The sequence below is a fragment of the Saccostrea cucullata genome, unplaced genomic scaffold (assembly GCF_032062105.1).
Source record: "Saccostrea cucullata isolate Sc308-1 unplaced genomic scaffold, CSIRO_AGI_Scuc_v1 ctg1404, whole genome shotgun sequence".
Lineage (NCBI taxonomy): Eukaryota > Metazoa > Mollusca > Bivalvia > Ostreida > Ostreidae > Saccostrea > Saccostrea cuccullata.
In genome coordinates this window covers 305,074-317,458 of record NW_026928144.1, presented here as the reverse complement: position 1 = coordinate 317,458, position 12,385 = coordinate 305,074, and the positions used below count along the sequence as shown (strand labels likewise).

General features: G+C 32.2%; 1 protein-coding gene and 1 long non-coding RNA gene across 2 annotated transcripts; both read right to left on the bottom strand.

Moving 5' to 3' along the window:
- Window positions 1–1,180: 1,180 nt before the first annotated feature.
- On the bottom strand, window positions 1,181–5,955 carry LOC134276555 (uncharacterized). The gene is made up of 4 exons (XR_009994073.1): window positions 5,874–5,955; window positions 2,818–2,878; window positions 2,407–2,573; window positions 1,181–1,468 (listed from the first exon to the last, which is right to left on the bottom strand). It is a non-coding gene; the product is annotated as an uncharacterized LOC134276555 (long non-coding RNA).
- A 3,389-nt stretch (window positions 5,956–9,344) lies between these two features.
- LOC134276554 (protein shisa-4-like) lies at window positions 9,345–11,553 on the bottom strand. Its single transcript, XM_062758796.1, has 4 exons — window positions 11,476–11,553; window positions 11,052–11,151; window positions 10,549–10,712; window positions 9,345–9,730 (listed from the first exon to the last, which is right to left on the bottom strand). The coding sequence occupies exons 1-4, from the start codon at window positions 11,522–11,524 to the stop codon at window positions 9,594–9,596; spliced, it is 450 nt and encodes a 149-aa protein (XP_062614780.1). The 5' UTR covers window positions 11,525–11,553; the 3' UTR covers window positions 9,345–9,593.
- Between the last annotated feature and the right edge of the window lie 832 nt (window positions 11,554–12,385).

Below are 12,385 nucleotides of genomic sequence, written 5' to 3'. Positions count from 1 at the left end.
GTGCAGTCGTTCAACTTTGCAGTCTCTCTCTAGGTCGAACTATGGCTCAAATCTTTCATACAAACTGATAAGGAACATTTAAGACAGAAGTGAACCCGCTTATCAAAATGTTTAATCTTAATTTGCAATCAACGTCTTTTTCTATTGAAATCGCCAAATATGAAAGAGTTGTTTCGAATCTGTCATGTAAAATGTAAAATAATGAGAATATTCTGGTGGTTCGAAATTACTTACCTTGTATTCATTTTTATAAGTATTTGGAACATAATGTATTGTTATAAACATTTAAAAAATTGAATCGTACAAGTTTTAAAAATTTAGTATGCAATTTTTGTTCTCAAAGATAAGCAAACATTTTTAAATATATTAATCGCAGTTTAGGATGAAATAATACAAAAATCACAAGTATCATATGATTAAACTCTTTTATTAACTACATACCTAATACACAAATTAAATAAGAATAGGTTAAAAAAAACAGTTATTGCATCAATCAACATGACATTTAAATACAGATGTTTACAAGTGAAAAAATATGTTTATTTAAAAAACAATCATTGATTCATTTCACCAAATTGTAAGAATTGATATTTTTTTTTACAGAAATTGATTATTTTATTTTATTTTTGGTAATATATGCCACATAGTGAAAAAGATATTCTTACATAAAGGAGGACGATTTCTATTCATTTATAATTAATGGAACCTTTTTATATGTTCAAGTTTTTTTTATCCTTATTTAGAGATGTCATTTTTTATGAATATCTTGCGATTTTATTGAGTTGACAAGGCCCATAGCTGAATATTATTGTCATGTTGTAAATTTTGAATTTACCGGGTGGCAGTAAATACAAAATTTACAACATTTACTGCCACCCGGTTAATTCAGAATTTACAACATGACATTATTCTTTATTGCAAGAACTAGGTTTTTATATTTCATCTTTATTTCAGTGGTTCCAGACCACTTTCAAAAGTAAAAATCTTTAATAGAATACTCGTATATCAAGATTTGTCCAATGAAATTCTAGCAGCACTGTTTATGTAATTGTAATATGTCTATTTTGTTCAGAATCATCCACTTTCAATTAAATATTATGTTACTATACCACATCAACTGAAAATTATTTTTCGTTAAAAAAAAAAAAGAGAGAGAGAGAGAGAGAGAGAGAGAGAGAGAGAGAGAGAGAGAGAGAGAATTAATTATGTTCATCAGAATTCAAAACGATTAAAAATTATAATTCTTTTTTCACGTATAATGTGAAATCCATAGCACCGTATATTCATAATAAACATTTTCATTTTTAAATGGAAAGTAAACAGTTGGTTTTCTTTTTACTCTATCTTCACCTTTCTTTCTATCTGTTAATCACCTTCATCCAACAATGAAAGGAGGGAAATAAGAAACACATACAATATCTGGTCTACTTGTGGTGAAACCCGTTTGGAACATGCTGAGTATGTGAAACTGAAAGAAAAAAAAACATATAAAGGAACAAAAAATATTAACGTAGATACCTATCAACATATCAATGGTTTCTAAGTTGCAGAAATACATTATTCCATGTAATCAGGATAGTTACTGTAAACCTACTTTTATTCGCGTTTGAGAAATATCGAACCTCAAATCAAACAGATCAAATATCAAATGGCATTAAATGATGGTATTTATTTGTTTGTTATCCTTATTGCAGAATACAGTATATTTGAATGCAGTGGATTTTCGAATATCGAAACATACAAATGTAGGTAACATTTTCATAACTTGATGTTTTTCTGACTAAAGACATTAAGTTCCAACCATCAACTGAAATGTTTGATCAACAATATGATTACAACTTTGTCAAAATTCTTTGTCATGTCCTGCTATATCATCTGCTTACAACTCCAAATTATCCGATATTCAAGACCATGTCCCGAACACGTCCAGAGTTACTACTGACGGGCAAGTTGACGCTATAAGGATTTTGTGTAAAGCCAACATTTCGTAAATCGTAAATTATATGGTCGTTATAATGATCATAATTTTAAGAAATATAACCATTAATTGGTCATATAAGAAATAAGTTGATTCATACCAATTGATAGGTGTTTGTTTTCATAATGAGTTTGAATGCGGAATGTTCTACCTACATGATCAATACATGGGGCTCACGAGGGGTGTCACCGCTCAACAGCGGATGATTACTCCTCTTAGGCACCTGATCCTACCTCCGGAATTCCCCTGGGTCTGTATGAATGTCCTCTTTAGGGTTTTGTGGTTTATAGATTTTATTTGATCGATTGTTGTTCGATATTTTGACCCTTTTCAATTATTCAGCTACTTAACATTGAATTTTCTCTTAATTTTAACAGTAAAAGGAAAAATAATTAAGTACATACGAGTATTCTTAATATTGTACTCACTTTGACGTACTGTATTAATTTCTGATACTTTGATCATTGTCACCCGTGTGTTTCCATTGTAAGCATTAATCTGCGACCTTTTATACTTTGCTCTGATCATATAGGCGAGCAGTATGATGATCACAACTAAGCCGGTTATCACTGCCACGAGACCCCCAAGTGAAAGGCTACAAAACATAAAATAAAGAATGATTTAAGGAGTTAAAATTTTAACGATTTTTGAAAATATTCCATACAAATGGTTTATTTGGAAGCTGGTTTACTTCATTTGAAGTCATCTTCCAAACAAAGGCATATTTTTGCAAAGAAATATTTTAAGCATTTGCAGGTAATGTAATATAGTAAGTGAGATAAAATTCGTAGCTGATAAAAAGGTTTAAAAGCCATAAGGTAATATAAAGCACTACTTACTCTACCATGTTGCTATAAAACCTTGAGGGAAAGTTTATTTAGCCTGTCTTTGTCGCTATATCTAAACGTAAAATATAAAAAACAAAATTAAGTTACTAATTGGGGTGCTCCTTTGTATCAATATTTATCCTATCTGTCGTTTGTAGGGCCCTTATATTGAACAATATCATTTTTACCTCTGGAACCGATGAACCAAATTTTCTAGAGATCATTTATGGACAAACTGGAAATTTTTTTAATATCATGGTCTCTGTCCCCTGAGGCCAGAACACACAAAATTAATCATGTACTCAGTTTTCTTTACTCCTGTTCATAAATCAGTCAAACTGTTAATATTGTTGTTTAAACCTCACTATTCAACCTCCGTCATAATTTATGAAATTCAAAACCAAATGATTGGGTGCCCCTGTGTTAGGGCGTATCTCTTTTTTCTCTTGTTGTTAAAATGCATTCATTCATTGATCATCAATCCCTTTTCTCTGCTTTTGTGCTATTTATCAGACAAACCAAGAGAGTGAGTTTTTCCATATTGGGAAAAAATTCTACAAGTGTCAGGGTTCAAGAATCAAGGAGAGGCTCTCTTAAACTTATAGAGTGAAAATACAATTTTTTAGATATCGTGATTGGTCTCTTCTACAACTTTACTTCATTTGTTTCAGATCAAACTGTTTCTAAATATACAGTTAGCTGCACATTAATTTACACTCAAAAAGATGGAGATAAAGAAATCAAGGGTTGATTAAAAAAATGCACAAACTACACAAATCTGTGATCAGATATAAACTTCTTCAAAAAAAATAGGAAAGCTCTTTCTGTGCCTCTGTCAAAATGCAGATTAAAGTATTTTCAAAATTCTCAAGTTAATTACTGATACTGATAGGAGATGATGTCATTTAATGCAATTAATTTTATTTCCAGGAAAATAACTTCCATGAAAAACTTTTACAAACATTCCTGTCAAGCAATATTTTACAACGCAGGTGTATCTAACTCTGTTGTATGAAGCCGATATATGAAAGAAATTGATAATACGTCGTTGGTATATGTGGTTGTAGTGTTGAAGGCCACAACAAGGGTCTAATTTTCAGATATGACAAGATTTTGAATACCGGTAAGTTCTGCTTCATAAATACAAAAACAGCTCTGTTAATAACGCATGTTATTATTCTAAAAAGACCGTTGGAAGACCCGATCTCCAAAAATTACATAGAAATCTTTTAAATATCAGTTTCAGAGGACCTGTTAGTAATTAAGATGTTTTTTTTGAAAATAATTTGTTCTAATGACCAATGACAAGGAAATGACATTAATGACTTTGTCATTAAGTCAAATGCTGACTGACGTTTTTCATACTAATTGTAAGTCCATTATTTATACACTGAATTGACGACGGATTTTTAGCCGGGCTTTGCTAAATGCAAAGTCATGGCTATAGTCATCATGATCAACTGTCTTTCTATAAATAGCACAGTAAACAAAAAACCAAACAGCGTAAAAACAGACGCTTCCGATAAACAAAATAGTCCCATTGCGAGACGATGTTCAAACAAATATTTTTAACATTCGTTAAAAAAGTTGGAAAAGTTAATGATCAATATTTTTGCTTGAGCATTAAACTGAGAAAATAGATATTTGCTTTAATGGGATAATCGTGATATAGCAATTTGTGCACATACTCTGCTGAATGCATATTGTAAGCGAACTATTTTTTGATAGCTCAGGCTTCTCGAAATGTTGAATTTGTTGAAGAGTTTCATGTTTCATATTGTTTTCGTCGATGTTATGTTAGTGGTTATATTCTGTTTTGATTTTTAGCAAATTAATACTAATAGTATAGTGAATTGGAGTTTTAAGAATTAACATGCGTGAAGTCGCTTGACAATGTACATGTCTCAGTGTTTCTACATGTTTCTGTCTGTGAAACTAGAAGAATGTCTATAAAATACACATGTGCATTATTTTAACTATTCCAAGACTGAATTTTTAAATCATGAGAAAAAAAATTGAATGGAAAATATTCTAGAATTTCTTGGAAATATTATTTATCAAATTTTTAAATCATAACATATCTTGGGGTCAGGACTGAACATTTATTCTAATTACTGGTACATGGGATATTGTTTTACATCATAATCATACAAACTCTACCTGTTAACAAGATGTGTTTGTGAAACACTATTCGCCCGGCGGCAACAAAGTTTTAAAAAGCTATTTTTAGCATATAGGTCAAGGTCACAAGGTCATTGACCTTGGTGTCATTTGAAGGAACTTAATTAGTGGAGTATGCATACAGGTCAAGGTCACAAGGTCATTGACCTTGGTGTCATTTGAAAGAACTTAATTAGTGGAGTATGCATACCAATTGCTACTATAAAGTCTCTATCTCTCATTGTTCAAATGTTATTGCGAAAGTTCGAAAAAACTATTTTAAGCATATGGGTCACAGTCAAGGTCACAAGGTCATTGACCTTGGTTTCATTGAAAGACCTTTATTAGTTGAGTATGCATACCAAACATGGAGTCATTATCATTCATGGTTTAAAAGTTATGGCGAAGGTTAAAGTTGACAGACAGACAGACAAACAGACAAACAGATAAACACACAAACAGACAGGACAAAAACAATATACGCCCTTGATGTATAGATCCATAAAAATCAATGGCCAAAAGGAAAAAAATGTACTAATTTTGGAACAGACAATATACTCAAGCATTTAAAGCCCGGCTTTCAGTTATTTCAATACTTTGATTCCATTATTTCCCGATCATGACAAGGAGCACACGGCTGGTGTGACCGGTTGGCAGGGGATACTCACTCGATCCTCCATGGCAACTGATCCCACCTCTGATGTTTTGGAGGTCTGTCTTTGCTCTGCTCCCATTTTATATGTTAAATGGACTTTTGATAATGAATACTGTTTGTTACCTCCATATGTTTCATGATATGATATCTAATATGATATCTGACCTACTTTCATATTTAAAGATATGATATGAAATTGAAAGAAAATATATAGAATGTTAAAAATATGTTAATTTACAACTGGAAGACTCACCCACATGTGCAGAGGAAGAAAAGCCAAATTAATCATAATGCAAATTTCCACTCACGTTTGCAGACACATTACCTCAAATGCATGATTTTAGAATAATGGCCCTATAAGGGTTTTAAATTTTTTGGATATCAAAATACATTTGGCGGATAATCAAAGTTATATCTTTGTTAAAATTTTAATGGTTCATTGGGATATAACGGTACGTATACAAACAAATAGAATACACGAAGTAAAATAATAACTCAAAATTTTAAAATCAGGAACGATGGTATCATTTTAATCTAGAAGACAAAATTTATGTCTAATACAATGCATATTAAAGTCATAAGAATTCATCTATGTGTTTAATTTTCTTTGTTTTTATTTTGCTGTTTTTATTTGTCAGAATTTTTTTTTTATTTTTTACCCTGGCACAAATAAACTTTTCAAAATAAAAAAAACCCTTCAAAATATATTGTTAAATTGTCATTTAAAGACTGTGCGTGGGTACATTATTTATACTGTTAGACGGTTCAGTGTTTCATTGCGAGGGACAAACAACTTATGAAAAGAATAACATGAAATAAATGGAGATAATGAATAGTATTCAAGCTCAAAAGTCCATTAAACGATACAAAATAGGAGCAGAGCAAACACGGACCTCCAAAACATCAGAGGTGGGATCAGATGCCATAGAGAAATGGACATCTCTTGCCGTGTGCTCCTTGTCAGAACGAGGAATAACGGGAAAGTCCGTCCACAATTTAGTGTGTTTATAATGACCTACCGATTAAAGTATGAAAAACGTCAGTCAGCATTTGAATTATTGATAAATTGTATTTGCTGACAAGGTCACTGTATCGACAATAGAATTAACGAAATGATGACCTTAAACGAGTGAGCTTATATTCCTTTTCAGCAACCAACTTGTTTGTCAACAACTTACCTCATTTTAAAATGTTGTTCATACGTAGAGCATGCTCTTGCGTATTGAACAACTGAGAGATCCAAACGTATGCAGGTGATGAAGGTTTATTGCTGCATAAGTAAGGGGCGTTGACGATTAAAAAGTTCAAGTAATCTCGTTTGTCTTAAAGCTTGGTTGTTAGATTACCATAAACATTTTTCTCAAGTAGAATAACTAGATATGAAACAAATGTTTAAGACTCTGTGGTATCTTTTATTTCAAGATCACCGGGATATATCCTATCGACATAAGGATAGAAATAACCATTATTAATTGGCAATATGAAGTCGTCGATATATCAAAATGCCGAGTTGAAGACCACAGCGAGTATTTTCTTCTTTTCACGTATAAGATTTTGGACAATTTTTGCTTCATATGAATACAAAAATAGGTCTGCTAATTACGGGGCGCAATTTGTACCCATATTAAAATACTTGGGAATTCCAACAGATTGTTTGTAGACGTGATCTCTGATATTGTCAATCAGAAACTCGAGCATACTTTTAATATCAACTTCATAGTACTTGTGTGTACAATCAGCATGTTTTTTGCAAATGACCAATGACAAGATAATTAAATTCACGAGTTCCATTTTTAATGAAAAGGCAGCTAACGGTTGAAGGAAATAATAAAAGATATGACTTCATTGATCATAGGGAATATATTTATATAAAGTTGAAAAGTCTTAAGTCTTATGCCCTGTTCACACGGAGAGTTTAATTCGAATTAAACGTAAGTTTACTGCGAATTAGCTTCGCTTAGCGTTCACACGTAGAATTTAATGCTAATTAGTTTAATTCTAATTAATTTACTGCGCATTAAATTACTTCGCATTAGCTCCGTGTGAACGCTAAGCGAAGCTAATTCGAATTAAATTTTGAGGCATGCGTAATGGCAAAAGTAGGTCAAATGCCACATGTCCGTGGTCAGCTTGGAGTATTTGTGCTATTTTTGAGTGAAAAACTAAGGAAAATTGTGTTAATCACTAATGTATGTCAAATGCATCTGTTCCTGCACAAGGTGACGTGATTTGCAAATGATGTCATAATAGCCTTACTGACGCCTGACCGTAGAAGTAGAATTTTAAAATTCGCATTAGTTTACTTCGCATTATCTGTCGTGTGAACGCAATTTAATTCGCATTAATTTGATTCGCATTAGTTTACTTCGCATTAATTTACTGCGAATTAAACTCGTCGTGTGAACAGGGCATTAATGTAGTTGCTTTGGATAATTTTTTTCTGGTTTCAAATTTTCCAAAAGTTCCTTGGAATTTTAAGTATCCACTTGTGATTTACACCACTTCTCAAATAATGTATATTGTTGCACAGTGCTCTTGAAGTTTCTCCTTCACTTCTGCTTATAAAAGAAAGAGGTTTGGTAGAATGTTTACTGGAACCCGCCATGTATCTTTGTTTGTAAGGATATTTATGAAGTTTCTGAATCCAATTTAGACATGGTGATTCAAATTCATTTTGCGTATTTGGAGTATCAAAAAATATTCAAAACTGACTTTTGATTTTGAAGAATTTCTTCCTTTGAAAGGGAACAATAAGAATATGTTGGATTACCACTTGCAGATTCCAAGTTCATCTAAAATACATTTTATATAGTACGACAATGTTGTTACCTGCTTTGTCAGCAGGGACCAGTACGTACTGATCATGTTATCTATCAAATTCTTTTTTTCACCCCTGGATTATTACATACAGATAAATTTTCCTCAAATTGCCCCTCAATCGCTTAATGTACGATGTTAACATACATCATACATCTGATACATTAAATCCATTTTAACAAAGTGTCGAGCTCTTTTTATTTCAACAGAATCCATAATAAGTTTGAAATACTGACGCCTGTTAAAAGATCGGGGTTCCCTTTTAAGAACCTTTTAAAATTAATAATCTAAGGTCCTCATTATAAGCTATATATTTACATTACAAGTAATAACGTGTCCAGCAGGCCTATAGCGTTATAGAGTTACAACGATCTTGAAATACACATGCACTTATGATTACACATGTATACCGAAATATAACTGTTTTGTAGCATTTTGACAAAGTTTGTGCACGTTTGTGCACGTGTTATTTGGACCACATAATTTGAATTTTAAAAACTTCGAATATAATTTAGATTTTAAATTAACATATCGTCATCACTTGAATTAACTGAAACATAATTTATTTAGATTTAACTGCTTGTAAAAACGAACATCCATCTGTTCTTTGCAGAGAAGCATATTATGACCAGAGTTTTTATTAGAAAAGAAAGGGGATTTACCCTCCTTCAATGAGAAAATACAACCTTTTTCTAAATTTGATGACTTGATTATTTTTCAACAATCATATAAAGGAATTTTTTATATACATGTACATTTTTCTCGTGTATGAGGCTCAATTTAAAAGGGTGTTTAAAATGAGTAAAGGCAGATTCATAATTATTTTAATTCAAATATATTTTCTTAACTTATGTATCAAACGTACCATTTTGGAAAATATATTAATGGATACACACAATATTTTCCCCCAGTTCTTAGTATGACAATTGAAAAAAAAAATGTCAACATTTTATTTTTTCCACAACAAGCAACAAACATTTTCATGGAAAATTAAGGAAATTATGTAATTTTCATGGAAAATTACGGAAAACAGATTACAGGATGAAACAATGTGATGAAAAACAGAATACATGTAGAAAAGTAAATTTTCCAAATTAAACGTATACGTTTCGCCCTTTTTACTTCTTGAGCTACAGATTAGTCCCTTATAACGGTCTCAGTAATGGTGTCCCGGGGGATAGGCTGGGTTTCCACCCCCATACATGGGCTGGTTAGGCGCCTGCATAAAGCCCGGGTGAGGCTGACCATATCCTGGTTGCGGCGCCATGTGTCCGTACTGTGGCGGTGGTGGAGCTGAAAGGAAGTTTACCTCAATATAAAAGCCTTCAAATAAAACTTGGACAAAATTAGAGAATGAAATGAAGTTGTAGGCAATTGTTTTTGGTGTTTGTTTGTTAGCCGTTAGATTTTTTTGTAGAAAGAAAAATGTTGAACGTTGATGTCACAAGGTTGTTTTTAGATTAACTTTCATTTTATAATCAATTTACTCATCTATTCAACGAAAATATATCAATGTCATGGGAGAATCATAACTTAAATTTTATAGAAAGAAAAATGTTGAACGTTGATGTCACAAGGTTTTTTTTAAGATTAACTTTCAATTAAAATCAATTTACTCATCTATTCAAGGAAAATATATATTAATGTCATGGGAGAATCTTAACTTAAGTTATTTATGAATTATTTATCATGATATATCTATTTTACGTTAAAGTAATATGGCGTTGAATAACTCAGTACATGAGGAATATTAATGCAATAAGCTTTAAAAAGCAAATGATAGGGTGAGGAGTTTCAAAACTGAGTGAGGAAATATTAAGGGATATAGAAACTTTATCACAAGAGCTTCCATAAAATCTCATCACAAACAAAAGGCAATTTGTTGGTAACTTGATAAACTAGTTCTAAACAAGACAAACTTGAGATGTTATCATGATATTATTTAATCGTTTGCCTTTCTAATAAATCATAAGAACGATAAATTTTTTTCTGCTGACATTTATTTTACCATTAACTCTCGTTATATGGAGTGTCAATATTGTATATGATACAGATTTCGCAATATAATACAGGAGAATCACATGTTTAATGATTCCTTTGAGAATACTTACCGTGGTGCACGGTGTTGACGTTGGAGACGTGGACCGAAGTACCAGTGTTACCACTCAGAGCCACTACACGTGACCTGTTGTGCTTAGCTTTTATAAGGCAGACGACCACGCCTACCACTATAGCAAGCACGATTAGCCCAGCGATCAGGCCGCCCAGAGAACTCCTACAAATCAGAGTAAGAACAAACGGGAAATCCGGCAAAAATGATTCTTACAGATCAGAACAAGAATGATAAGCCAAGCGATCAAACCGCACAGGAACCCTTCACATCACAGTGAGCTTATATTCTGGATACTTAATGATAATAACCTTGTGTAATCAATTAATTCTTCTTTGGAATTCATTTGTTTAAATCAAATAAAATTTAATCATTTTCATAAATATTCTGTGCTTATGATCCCTTGAGATGTACAATTTTTTTTCTGTTTTAGAACTTAAATCCTTATATTTTAAAGACATCTCTTTTAGAGAACACACATTGAAAGTGAAAAGCATAACTCACTCATCATCACTTATGTCGTAGTAATAGTAATAGTAGCAGTAGTATCTACTGTAAGCGTATCTATAATAGCAGTAAGACGCTGACTCTAAGGTCTGCAAACCTAAAATTAAAAAAAACAAAACATCTTACTCATCTATACAACGAAAATACATTAATATCCTGGGAGAATCTTAAATTCTGTTTTAAGATGACATCATTTCTTACAAAATTAAAACAAAATGTGCTTTTATCTTATAAAGAGTTTTTATTCTTTATTAGCTCATCAATCTTTCTCTGGACGGGTTAATAAATAGAATGAAAATGTAAACAGAATTTAATTCAAATTTGACATTCGTATGGTATTTCCAAGAATGCTTTGAAAAAAGGAAGCAGCTGCATTATACCTCAAGTTTCCCATAAAAAGATTGAAAATTAAATTACTTACAAAATGCGAAAAGTACCGCAAAAAATCCCGCTAAAACTATAACGCTCATCTTAATGGTAAAGATTTAGTTTTAACACGTATTACTTTAAAGTCCTGGGTCGTATTTTGCCGGACTATTCAGAGGCTCACAATTCAATCAAATCTTTCATCTTTTCGGTATATTGGCCTACTCATCTTCAATGACGTGTTTTAATTTGTACTATTAGACCATTTAAATTATAAGAAGAAAAACAAAGCACTCTCTGCATATAGTTCAATACACTATATATGTTAAATGTCGCTGCGATGACAAATGCATAGATTCTGGATCTTTTTAAATGTTGTTTAGAAATGATACTGAAGAACTCGGGTTGCCTTTTTACCACGTATATCTTCAAATATTTCCATTTCTAATTTTTCCCTCTGCGATAACTCTTTGAAAGTTGTCGGAGTTTATTTCTTGATAATTCTGCCGGAATGTAAATTAGGAAGGTCGATAGGTCAGGAGCTAAGGAGGCCTAAAATGCATGCAAATCTCGTGCGCATCTGTCTCTATGTCTGACGCTAAGGAGGCAAAATGTGCATGTAAATCTCGTGCGACTGCCTAGGTGTCTGACGTCATTGGGCGAGGACTATTGAAATTGGCATGGAAGTCCTCGTGTAATTTAAGTCTATGTCTACATTTTTAAAGTCTAAATCTACCATTTTATTTCACAATAAAATGAAAATATAAGGAATCACTGTTTACTTAGGAGAGTATGCCAGGGACATCAACAATAGTGGGAAACATGGGATAATTTTAGCATAACGGGCTTCGCCCGTTATGCAAATTATCCCATGTTTCCCACTGTTGTTGATGCCCTGACATACTCTCCTAACTAGACAGTGATTCCTTAACTAATTAAAAAAACCAAATAAAAACAAAACAAAA

Bases quoted from the DNA above. Each gene is read 5' to 3' on its own strand.
- LOC134276554 (XM_062758796.1), bottom strand. From the start codon at position 11,524: ATGAGCGTTATAGTTTTAGCGGGATTTTTTGCGGTACTTTTCGCATTT. The intron at 11,152-11,475 runs GTAAGTAATTTA...TTTTAATTTTAG, and splicing joins TGCGGTACTTTTCGCATTTT to GTTTGCAGACCTTAGAGTCA. The intron at 10,713-11,051 runs GTGAGTTATGCT...TCTGATTTGTAG, and splicing joins TACGACATAAGTGATGATGA to GAGTTCTCTGGGCGGCCTGA.